The sequence below is a fragment of the Scophthalmus maximus genome, chromosome 2 (assembly GCF_022379125.1).
Source record: "Scophthalmus maximus strain ysfricsl-2021 chromosome 2, ASM2237912v1, whole genome shotgun sequence".
Classification (NCBI taxonomy): domain Eukaryota; kingdom Metazoa; phylum Chordata; class Actinopteri; order Pleuronectiformes; family Scophthalmidae; genus Scophthalmus; species Scophthalmus maximus.
In genome coordinates this window covers 21678459-21690562 of record NC_061516.1, presented here as the reverse complement: position 1 = coordinate 21690562, position 12104 = coordinate 21678459, and the positions used below count along the sequence as shown (strand labels likewise).

The following is a 12104-nucleotide window of genomic DNA, read 5'->3' as shown; positions in this document are numbered from 1 at the left end:
CTTTATTTCATCATGCAGAGCTTGGTCAGTTTTATATTCCATATTGCATTAATTATTATTAAAAGACCTGAAAAGATGATTTTAAATTTTTCATCTCAGTTCTTAAAAAATAATATTTTTCTCTACCCTATTTGCAATTTCTCTGTCTTTGTCTTTTTGACCTCCCGACACACTCATAAACCAGATTAATTTGTCTACTTTAGGGAACATTTATTAAAACAAATGCGTGCAGTATATCACGGATCATCACATTAATGAGATATTAGACAAACAAGGACACAAATAGCTGCATATACTCCAAATGTGGTGGCGGCCAAAAAGCTACCGACACAGAAGAGCCTGCAAACTTTTGCCACCAATTAATCACTTTTGTAATAATGTTCATTCATACAGAACTTTTCAAAACAAGGGTAAAAAAGATTCTGTGCAAGGACAGAGATGAAATGAATTTAATTCAGTCGGGTTTTCACAGAATGAGAGCAATATTTTCACCTCCCATATTTAGCATACACTATATAGACGGCACGCACTTAAACATTTCGCAAATGATTCATAGCAGAATAATAGCAGTATATACCTAGAATCCCTTTAAGCATAGAGGGTAGTACAGCACCCAGAGATGTGGCTTTTTGAAGCACATTAGATAAGTAGACCCGACCTTTTAATCCTGCTGGTCCACTCACCTGGAAGAGGAGTTCAAACAGCGATGCGGCTCAGAGGGAGTTCTTGTAGACATGAGCACCATCACATTTGAAGGTAGAGGAAATTATTCATTGGTGCACTGAGCTGCAGACCGGATGTACTTTTAGTTTGAGGGGAATAACAGAAATCAAAGTTTGTTCCAAGTAAATGCATGTGCCTTTTTTCATGATTGTTGCCTCAGCATGACTGTTCAACCTTGTCACAGTGAACATCAAAGGAAAATTCAGAATCCAAAACATAAAAACCTAAATTACAGTCATCAAGGAATGTAGACAAGAACGGTACCTGTTGATAATGTTACAGAGAACAAATAGAAGGAATCAGAGCTGGCATCGTACACATTCTTTTAGACATCCGGCACTTGTTGTCTGACAGACACAACAATAGAGACGCCACAGTCTCAGCCTCGTGGCCTGTGGCAGCATTAATGATCGACTGATATTATGGTAAAGTGTTTGCTTTCACCACGCTAAAAAGATAAAGTGCACCTTACTTCCAAAACAGTAACAGGACCCCCTGTTATTTTCATGCCATGGCGACCATTTGGGTTTTTTGTTGTTTTTGCCGTCACTGGGAGCAGAGAAATGGGCTCTGAACGAGACGTAAACCTTTTCAAACAGCAATATCTGCTGCACTGTGTGTGTGTGTGTTTGTACTTGTAATTATGTCTTTGTGAGGACCATGACCTTACGAATTGAGGACAACGACACGGTCCGTGGATCGATCCCCTGGCTCCCCCAGTCCTTGTAATGACTGTGCCAGCAGTGCATAAATGATGTGTAATAGAAAAGCTGCTGTATGAGTGTGTGTGTGAGTTAATTCAGTCCATTTAGCCTTTTTCCTTATTTCTGAAACCTGAATGAAATAGACAGGAAATAGACAGGAATGAGAGTAAAGTTTGAGCAGTGCCTCTTGGCATAACAAGAGGGTGGACAGTTTGATCCTGGGGGATGAGTAGAATGACAGTGCTTGGTTTTCCTTCATTCAAACTGTAAAAATGTCCTTGAGCAACGTGTTTATCTGCCATATGCTCCAGTGTTGCGCTGTAGTTGTTGCCACCAATTGAGTGTAAATATGCTTTATATACAGTGTGGAAACACCATTTTTCTTCAGGCGTGTTAAAAGACGGATCATCCTGCGCATTGCTGTCCATATGTTCAGACACTGCAACAATTAAGATTGTTCCAATCCCAGGCGGGATCTAATAGAACAAGTGAAAACATCACTTTGTCCCTCTCTGTCCAGTTTTCTGACTGCAGCTCTGATCTTCTCCAGATCACTGATGGACAACCGGATAAGAAGTGTTCCTGAAAACACCTTCCAGTCTCTGTGGAAACTGGCTGAACTGTGAGTGACGCCAAAGTTGTTTGTATGTTTCACACTCCTCATCACGTGATCAATTCAAATGAAATCACAAGAGACGGTCCTCAATTGCTTGGTTTCATTTAAAATTTGTATAAAGGTCTATAACAGCTCTGGTGTTGGTGGTATTACCTATCGCTGACTGAGAACAGAGTTGTGCATCTTTTTCAGCTCAATGCATTTCATGCAAATGATCTAATAATAAAAACAAGATTCTGCTATTAATATAGAAAAAGACAAACTATGCTGTTCATCATTATCATTAGTGGTTAATGTCAAATCACAATGTCACAGTTCTCAAGAAGAGGGACCCAAGAGCACAACTTTATGTCTTTAATCAGAATAGAAAAAAATACATACAAGAATCAAGGCATACTAAAATCCAAGCAGACGTACAAAGTAGAAGGGTTGGTCAGGATCAAAAGAGACAGGAAAAAGAACAGAGTGCTGGAAAAGCTAAGGCACATGGCACAAAGACAATGTGACAGAGAGCAAGAGGAAACGTATGGGAGTTAATGAGGCAATGGGAAAATGCGAGCGGGTGAATAGAATAAGAAGAGGAGGAGGAGGAGGAGGAGAAGAAGGAGGTCAGGTGATTCCATTGGTAGGATCAGGCAGACGGGGGGTATTGGCAGGGTGTACGGACTGAAAATCAAAAACATGACACCACATTATCTCTCCATTAGAGTATTATGTAAATGATATTTATTCAATTTTATGAAGTTAGAGTTGATTATGTTGATCCTTGGATGGATCCCACATTGGCCACAAAGCAATAAGAAAGCTGTTTGTTCAATGAAGAACTTTTTTTTGGAGTCGTCATGACTTGGTTGAGACTGAAATAATTACATAAATTTGCTAATTAAATCAGCAGGCATTTGTTTTGGATTAATCCATGCAAAGGAAATTGTTTTGATGATATCCCCTGCTCACTATGTATAGTGTTTTTTGTTTTTTTTTGATCTTCCACATTTTCTTTAAGAAAAAGAAAATTGGGGGAAAAAATTGTGTGAACCTTTGTTAAATATATTGATTTTACATGTCTGTGTGTTTCATCTGAGGAGAGTGCTATAATCTCTTCTGTGCACTATTCCTGTTTGGTAATGAATGAATAAACTAGGAATATGAATGAATTTGTGTGTTTTTTTTTCTGTTTTCTTTTTCTCTTTAATCCCTTTTAGGGATCTGTCCAGAAACAGGATAAGGGAGCTGCCAAAGAACACCTTTAAAAGCCTTTCCCCGTCCCTCCTTAAACTGTGAGTAACTGATAGCCTGGCCCGGGGGAGAGGTGTGCCCATTGTCTGAGGATTAGAACAAGAAAGAAGTAGGGTGAAATGGAGTTTAAAACACTATTTAGACCTCCAATTTTAGGGTCGGATTTGAAGACCATAACTATCTTTCCGGTGACGCCTCCCATTGGAAAGGAATTCAGCACATTAAAGGGGCTTATTATGAGATGGTGCTGACAGAAATGTGATTGCGGTGGTTTTTGAAGCGGAGAGGTAAAAGTGGTTCACTAAGCAACATTAGAAAAGCCATCGAGTGTTGGCTCTCAGTGTCATCTTATAATGAGCCTAAATATCATAGTTGTTCTTTTAGGTCAGGGGGCTTTTTTACTGAATCTAGCTGTGTATGAATTCTACATACTTCAGAAATGCTGCAATTATAAAAATTCAGCATTTGAAAGGCAGAGGTGGGAATTTATGAAACATGCAATTTATTTTCATTTCATGCGACGTTTTCCATTATACTTTGATACTTTTTTAAATACTTTTATTCAACAATTTTTTTTCAACTAAACTAATTATAGTTATCACCTTACAAATTGTACACATAATACATGTGTAAGCTTATGAATGTGCTGCATTGTTGTAGATTTAACTCACCAACATCATATAAAGTAATTGAAATGAGTGACACTTTAACCAACTAAACAATAAAATGCTCATCATTCCATCAGTCCTTATAATTCAATAATGTAATAAGGGTGTAACACTCACACAGGCTGGTTTTCCGTGAAAGGAGTATCTAATTTGTAATTGCTTTAACTTAAGTAACTTTCAGTTGTAATGTAAAGCAACTGAAACTGTTGTAATGTAAAGCGGTATAAATAATGGATGGATGGATGGCATTGCAACTTTTGCGATACCATCCATGAATGTGGTGAAAGGCAGGAGTGGCCATGAATGAAAATGTCAAAAAAGGAGCAGATGGTCCCCACATGATGAAAACTATGCTGTGATCTGCATCTCATTCAAAACAATATAAGGGACAACACATTAGATGAATGTGCCATGTGTGATGGAAATTTCAACCTCCTGTAAAGGTTTTGTTTTGTATTCGTGGACTCTATTTAAATTTGGAGGCAAATGTTAACGTTTCTGCGCTGTCACGTTTCAGTGACAGGATTAACACAGATGCTCGTGAGCTTGGACCAACAATGCTGCCGGGCAGAGTACTGCCTCATGAATAATGTTATTATAAAAATAATGAGCTCCAACCATTTCATTAGAGAGGGGAGTGGAGAATTGGGGAAAAAAAATACTTTCAGTTGGGGGGAAAAGCGTTGTTATACTTGTTTGCCATAAAGCAAATCTCCTCAGCTTTCCACTGTCTGCAATCACTTTCAATCAAAGCTTGAACTAGTTTGACAGAAATTGTTTTGTCTTTTTAATGTGTGGTCTGCTCAAATGTGTCATGTGGCTGAAGAGTAGTAGGTTAATTAAAGTTGCGGTTGGATGGTTAAAAACCGCGCTGCTGTCTGTTTCACTCTGGAGTTTCACGGTGGTAAGGTACGACATTAATCTGGGACGCTCATCACAGGACATTTTGAATATTTATGACTTCAACTAAACTCGTCCTCCTAAAAAATGATAAAGACATGCTGTAAACAGTTTCACATGCTTGACGCCATTCCGCAACACTCTGGGCAAGGGCCATATATTAAAGAATATTTCTGAATTTTTTTTTCATGAATTTCTGCAGTTTTGCCAGAATTTATTTGAAATTGAAAACGGCCTTACAGTGTTAAAATACCCACCCGCAGTGCATTAAAATTCACAGCATGTAATTGTCCTCACACATACACACACACACACAAAGACAGACACACATGGAAAGAGAAATGAACGGGGTTGTTGCCAGTTGATTTTATGATCCATGAATCCACTGACATGAGTCGTAAGAGAACTAGAGCAATAATTTCCACGTCCCAGACTGAACTGAAAGATAACTGAAGTTATCAGGAACAGCCTACACCGGCAATATCCGAATCATAATCGTGCTTATTGCCAAAACAAGCTCTGTAAGTACAAGGAGATGAGCAGTAATGAAAAAGTATATATATAGGATATATAAAAGTATATGCAAAATAGAAATGCGAACAACAATCTGTCACTGAGTGTTACAGCTGTGCAGGTTACTGTATAATTTGTATGTGCTTTTAAGTAAGCCAAAAATTACCAGCCAGTGACAAACACATCGCTGTAAATCACTGTTGCACTGAATCAGTTTCTGTCTCTTCCCATAAGTGCTAAGCTATCAAAATGAGTGGAGACAGCTGTTTGTTTCATATTATGACAATAACTCCACATCTGTTACGTTAAAAAATATTGTCTTGCAAAAAGCTCTGTCAGGCCTGATTTGTAAAGAAGAAAGCCGTGTCTGTCCTTGTCCTTCATCTGTGGCTATAACTCAGAACCGGCAGCATGGATTCAAACCAAACACCGACACAAACCCTGCGTTACCGCTCTGGGCTTATCGATGGCCATCCAGCATGTGAGCTACATGATAATGAAGTACAGACAAACACTCTCACAGACCATTGCTCACTTTACACATAGACAGATGTTCATTTTTTTTTTTTTTTTTTGAAATGTGACAAAGAAATTTGAAACCTTTCAAAAATATCGATAGAGGCTGTAATGTCTCGTTGATGTCTTGTCGTGATATGATAAAGGGGATTTTCGACTGTAATCAGGAAAAGGTACGAGTCAGGAAGTGCTTTTGATTGATGAGTCGAGGTTCCCGGTGTAGGGTAGGAAAAAAATTTAACATTTTGCCCTATTTTATCAAAAGGATCGACAATTTCACTCGGCTCACTTTTTGTGGCCTCATTGCTCGTTGCTGCAGTGACTTCTACATTGTGTTTTCAATGCCACTTTCAATTAATTATATTTAAAATTCATAAGGAGGCATAGGCCTAGTGGCTAAACAGGCACATTTTTTTGCATTTTGGAGTGACAAGTCCATGAAGCTGTGGCTGATGAAGTTTATAAGGGGGTGATTGTAAGCGGGAAGCTGAAGGTCAGGTTCCAGGACAGGTGATTGTTCCAGGTGTCAGGTCCGAGTCCAGGCTTGACCGACCGAAACACAGGATACAAACAGAGCGTGGCAGACAATGGAAGGCATGTGATCGTGGGCACAGGGAGAACAGGTATTAGCAAGCAGGTCCAGCACAACGACAGAAGGATGACATGACAGCTCCCAAAAAAGAGAAGTCAAAACATCTTGATCGCCCCCCAGCAGATGGGGGCCAAACTAAAAAGTCCAAGTACATGTTAAATAAATGGTTCCAAAGATAGTTTTGGTAATATCGAGTAGTTCTTATCAAACTGATGTTTGTTCCCAGTATCGACTCGCGATTGGTTCCGGCACACTCCAGGCTCCAAACGTCCATACCCATATCTTCATATACAGCCAATGGTCCGTCAAGAAAGCAGAGAAGCAAAACTTACAGACCGGCTGTAGCATCTACTACAGAGGGAAACTTATAATGATCAGAAGCATTCAGAAACTTAAAGCAATATCAACAAAGCATCCAAGGAGTAGGTACACGATGCATCCCGTATCCAGTGTGATCAAGGACTGAACATAGGAAGTGATTGGCTCATTTGATAGGTTACCAAAATGAAGTCCCTCTGGATTTTAATGCTGTTCAGCAACATCTTATACTTCACACCTTATATTTCATCCTGACAAGCTTCACTGGGTCTGTCATTGTGTGTTTGTTGTTGCAGAAATATCTCCCACAATCCTCTCGTCCACATTCACCCCAGCCACTTCAACAATTTGCCACATCTTCAGTCATTGTGAGTATACGGACAGACACACACAGACACACACAATGACACACACAGACAAAGTTCTGGAGGGATGATGGAAATGTGCTCTGCTTTCTATAGGGCGCTGCAAGGGATAGATCTCCCAGATATTCAGATTAAGATGTTTCTACCTATGAAGAATCTGTCCCACATGTTCGTACAATCCTACACAAGACCGACACTCCTCACACGCGTCTCTGAATAACCAAACACGATGTCTCTTTATCCTTTTATCTCCTCGCTGTGCCGTTGGTGGTCTAACTCTGTCCTTCTCCCTCCTTTTTTTGTTTTTCATCTGCTCCTTGTCTCTGTCAGATACTTTAAGAAGTTCCAGTACTGCTCCTATGCACCTCATGTCAGGTCCTGTAAGCCCAACACAGATGGCATATCATCTTTTGAGGACCTGCTGGCTAACAAGGTGCTGCGGGTTTCTGTCTGGGTCATGGCCTTCATCACGTGCTTTGGTAACCTCTTTGTCATCGGCATGAGGTCACTGATACGAGCCGAGAACAATCTGCATGCAGCTTGCATCAAAGTCCTGTGCTGTGAGTAATCACACACTACTGCGCATCATAGACTCAGAAAATAATGGTAATATTATTTACAAATAGAGAAATACGCAATTGAATAGATGAAGAAACTGATTGTGCAGGTTGGGGCAGCGGTAACCCTAACCTATGAGATATATTATTATTTATTGCCACTAAATCTTTAGGTCGGTGAACTTTATGGAGAATATCTCCTAGACAGAGGGATTGCTGCATCAAACACAATCAAACTCAGTTGATCTTACAGTAATGGAAAAACTTTTCAGACTTACACACACGTACTCCACAACAGCCCTGAAATTCATTTCCATTTCATTTTGGGTAAGTAAGAAGTGTTAATAAATTTGGCTTTGAAAGGAATTGCAGGTGTTAACAAGATACATTTTATGAAAAAGAGAATAGACTGTGAAGAATATATAAAGTCCCATTCCAAAAACACATAGCACAGAGGCTGTGCCGTGTAAGTCCAAAAAATAAGCCTACACCATTCACAGTTCGGTTCCTCTCCACTGTGTCTCAGTTTTGTATTCTCAGTCAGCTCTCCTTTATAGTTGTCTGGTCGGCCCCGTCACTCTCCGAGTCTCCCTCTCACTCCTCTCCCTCCCTTATCGGTTCTTTTCATCCTCCTGCTTCAATCACCGTGCTCGGCTCTCGCCTTTTCATACAATACGGTACAAAAAAAACACAGTATCTTAAACCCTTGAAGGAGAACGTTATTTTTAATTCTAACCTGACATCCATGTAGCACTGTCATTGAAAGAGATATTCAAGAAGTCATGGTTGCATCCTTAAGTCTTAAAATAACTAAACGCCTCACCTACTTTCTCACCCACCCACACACTTACCGACATTCAGTCATACAGTACGCGTGTGTCCCATGCAAGCGATTACTTTTGTCTGCTCAGACGGCCGGAAATAATGTATTGTTTCATGCATATTAATGAGAGATTTTCGGTGGGGGTCTGGCTCCAGGAAGTGCCACCACCTGACAACAAAACCCCCCATGTAGAGCACCTCTGTCTGTAAACGAACTCATATACTGTATGTCACTGTCTCTCTTCATCCAGGTGCAGACTGCCTCATGGGGGTGTACCTGTTTTTTGTCGGAGTGTTCGATGTGAAATTTCGCGGGCAGTACAATCGCAATGCACTGCTCTGGATGGAAAGCGTAGAGTGTCGGACCATCGGATTTCTGGCCATGCTCTCCTCAGAGGTAACTTAATATAGATTGAGATCCCACTCACAACCGTGGAGACACAATAGTTTACGTATTCACTGCAAAACATATTCCACGCATGTTAGTGTTGTGGTTTCTTTAAGCTGTCACACTTACACATTCTTAAAAAAGGCAGTTTCGAAGATTTTTGAGTCCTGGCTGTTATAATGGTGGTGACAGCAATTGTGATTTGATACTGCAGGTCAAAGAAGTCTAGGGGAAGTCCATGCAAACTATTGTGATTTTAATCAAGAAGAAAGGCAAAAATTCTGTGTGCACCTTGATCTGATCTAATGCTGCACACGACATGAGTTTGCGAGCAGCAGGGCACACTTACAGGGGTCGGTTGCTGAGAAGTTGGAGGTGTGCCGCCTGTCGCCTGTAGCTCTCCATCTATCAGCTCACTGCGGCTGCTCCTTCTAGTTCCTTTACTCCCTGCAACATGTCAGACTGATCTGCTGGCAAAGAATGCAAATTAGCGTTGTCTCCTTTTGTCGATGCATTTTTCATAAAACGACAGCGACAAGCGCTAGGCTCACTGTCAAACACATCGCATTGCTTGTGACTACCTCATGCTAAATAGCATTCGAAGCAAAGTTCAAGCCGCATGTTAATTTGAGCAAAACCAAGAGTCTATCTGGAGGAAAATCAATCAAATCTAATAGTTTGTAATGAGTGTTCTCTCTCAGGTGTCTGTTCTCCTCCTGACCTATCTGACGCTGGAGAAGTTCCTGGTTATCGTTTTCCCCTTCAGCAATCTGCGCCCAAGCAAACTGCAGACTGGGGTGAGCTAAATTTCTTATTTTCACTTTAATTATATTGAAACCTTTTTTTTGTTTGCTTTGCTATTTTTTGTATGAAGTAACAGCAGCAGAGTTTATTCCATACTTTTACATCCTCAGGGTGTGAAAACATTGGATTTGCTCTGCTGCGCTGGTTTTTCTTTGAAAATCAAAAGTGTTCCTATGGTATTATTATGGTAAGTGTTCTGCTCCAGCGGACTTGTGGACTGCAGCTGTAGCTGCGCTTAGAACTAGGAAAATTGTTCGCAGATTGATTCGCAGTCGGATCCTCAGATACTCTTGAGTTTGTAATTAGGATCTGCTCTGCTAGAGCAAAAGCTCTTTTTTAAAGCAAAGCTCTTTAATGTGAGGAGGTGCTGCATCTCAGCTCTGGGTCAGAGAGGCTTTGAAACACCAGCTTTATTTTAGATAAGTGCAAAAGAGCAAATGCAAAATCACTATTAAGGACACTGCAATGATTTTTTCATGAATACTGCTAAGCCATATGAACATGCTTTGAGTTTAATCGACTCTGGCGTGTGAAAATACCTAATTAGGAATTCTTTATCGTCGAGGTTGAGAGCGAAAGATTAATGAAGGCACATTTTTAACCTTTTAGCCTTCAGGAGAGAAACAAAACTCAGAGTACTTCTTGGTTAGTTAGTTCAGTTTAATATCTTCAAATGTAAAATATAAACAACTCGAAGATCACAAATGATAAAGTAAACATGAATGAAAACAATAGCATATTATTGTAAGTATAAAGCATTGCATAAATTCAGGCATAACCACTGTTTCACAGTCCAATTCTCCTCTTCATGTCATAATTATGGGGTTTTCGATTAAGCTTACTGTATAACTGTTTTGCTTTAAATGCTCCTGTGCACGTCTGAAGAGGGTCCGTCCGCTCTGTGAGAAAGCTCTGCCACCTGCTGTCGACTTTAAGAGTCCAGGTGGAGATAGAGCCTGAAACGTCAGTCAAACTAGACTGAAAGAGATGTTTTGTCGTAAGATGAGTTAATTAACTGGAAGTTTGGACATTGAATGAGTCATCAGTTTGCTGAAATCATTTTTTAATGTGGGCTTTGAAGAGCAACCTGTCAGAACCTCTAACACGTTTGTCGTCCTGCTGCTAGGTGGTGCTGGCCTCTATCTGGCTACTGGGGTTCATTATTGCTGCAGTGCCCCTAATGAATGAGGATGTGTTTGGAAACTATTATGGACGTAATGGAGTCTGCTTCCCCCTGCACTCTGACAGGCAAGAAAAACCTACTGCCAAAGGATATTCCACAGGGATTTTTCTGGGTAAATTTAAAAGAAGAAAAAAATCAGTTTCTGTCGTTGTTCTTTTTCCCCCAAAAGCTAATTTTACAGTGAATGCAGATTGTTTTATTTATCAATTCAAAAGTTGCAAGCCGCTTTTTTTGCCTCTGTTTTTTTAGCACTTGCGGGAAACTACAGTGCTCAATTATTGATACAGTGCAGTGGAAAGAAAAATAGAAATGAATGTACGACCCTTAACACAAACATAAAGTCACAAAGAAAAATCCTCCTGCAGCTTATATATTAAGCTGCAGATATTTTATCTTTTTTTCCCTCATTAGCTGCCAAATAAAAACTACTCCTGATCTTCACTTTGCTTTTATGTACTAAAACTATGAAACATTATTTCAAGGGTATTTACATAATAATACACTAAACAAAGGTAAAATAATATTGCATGACTTAGAGGTGATTGATGCATAATTTATGATGCAGCTTTATTTTCCTTGAAAGCTCTTCAAGAGCAAACTGATCCCGCTTTAAGTGGTATGGTACACTGTGTGCCAACCAACGTCCTGGACATGGAAGAGCATTGCACACTTCTACTGGACTGTTACACATCAAACACCATGGCTCCATGAACAATGCATGATTACTCAGTGTTCTCCCTGAGAACCAGTGAAAAGTCTGGCAACAGAGATGAATGAATTACAGAGATATTCCGTCTCAACGGAAGCCAGCATTTACATCACTTGGTCATTAAAGTAAGAATCCCGTGAATTCATTTGAAGAGGTGCCACTGTTTGTTGTTCATCACTTGAAATCAGTTACATGGTTTTTTTTGCAAGACATTTGCGTTGAAGATCGAAAGATAATGGTACATTAGTTCAGAATTTCTATTTTTGCTTTCAATTCCCGCCATTTACGATGAGTTCAAGAACTTTGGACATGGCACCTTTTCAATAAATTTAATAATAATCTTTATTTTTGGGGCACTTCATTTTTATAAAGTAAGTACAAATAAGAAATGACAAAAACAATGGAACATAAGCTAAGATAAGATCATGTCAATAAAAAAATAACAGAATTTGAAGAGCGAATGTAAAAGCTTTCACGAACAGAAAAGTTT

General features: G+C 39.7%; 1 protein-coding gene across 5 annotated transcripts in view; it reads left to right on the top strand.

The window, feature by feature from the left end:
- rxfp2a (relaxin family peptide receptor 2a) overlaps positions 1–12104 on the top strand; it is a 38951-nt gene that overhangs the window by 22956 nt on the left and 3891 nt on the right. For 3 of the 5 annotated variants that reach the window (XM_035624093.2, XM_035624095.2, XM_035624098.2), the window contains 8 exons: positions 1948–2049; positions 3246–3320; positions 7083–7154; positions 7248–7319; positions 7482–7711; positions 8782–8927; positions 9620–9715; positions 10849–11017. In XM_035624093.2, the coding sequence (XP_035479986.2) occupies positions 1948–2049; positions 3246–3320; positions 7083–7154; positions 7248–7319; positions 7482–7711; positions 8782–8927; positions 9620–9715; positions 10849–11017 (962 nt within the window). The remainder of the gene's footprint in view (positions 1–1947; positions 2050–3245; positions 3321–7082; positions 7155–7247; positions 7320–7481; positions 7712–8781; positions 8928–9619; positions 9716–10848; positions 11018–12104) is intronic. The other 2 variants (XM_035624094.2, XM_035624097.2) reach the window with 2 other exon arrangements.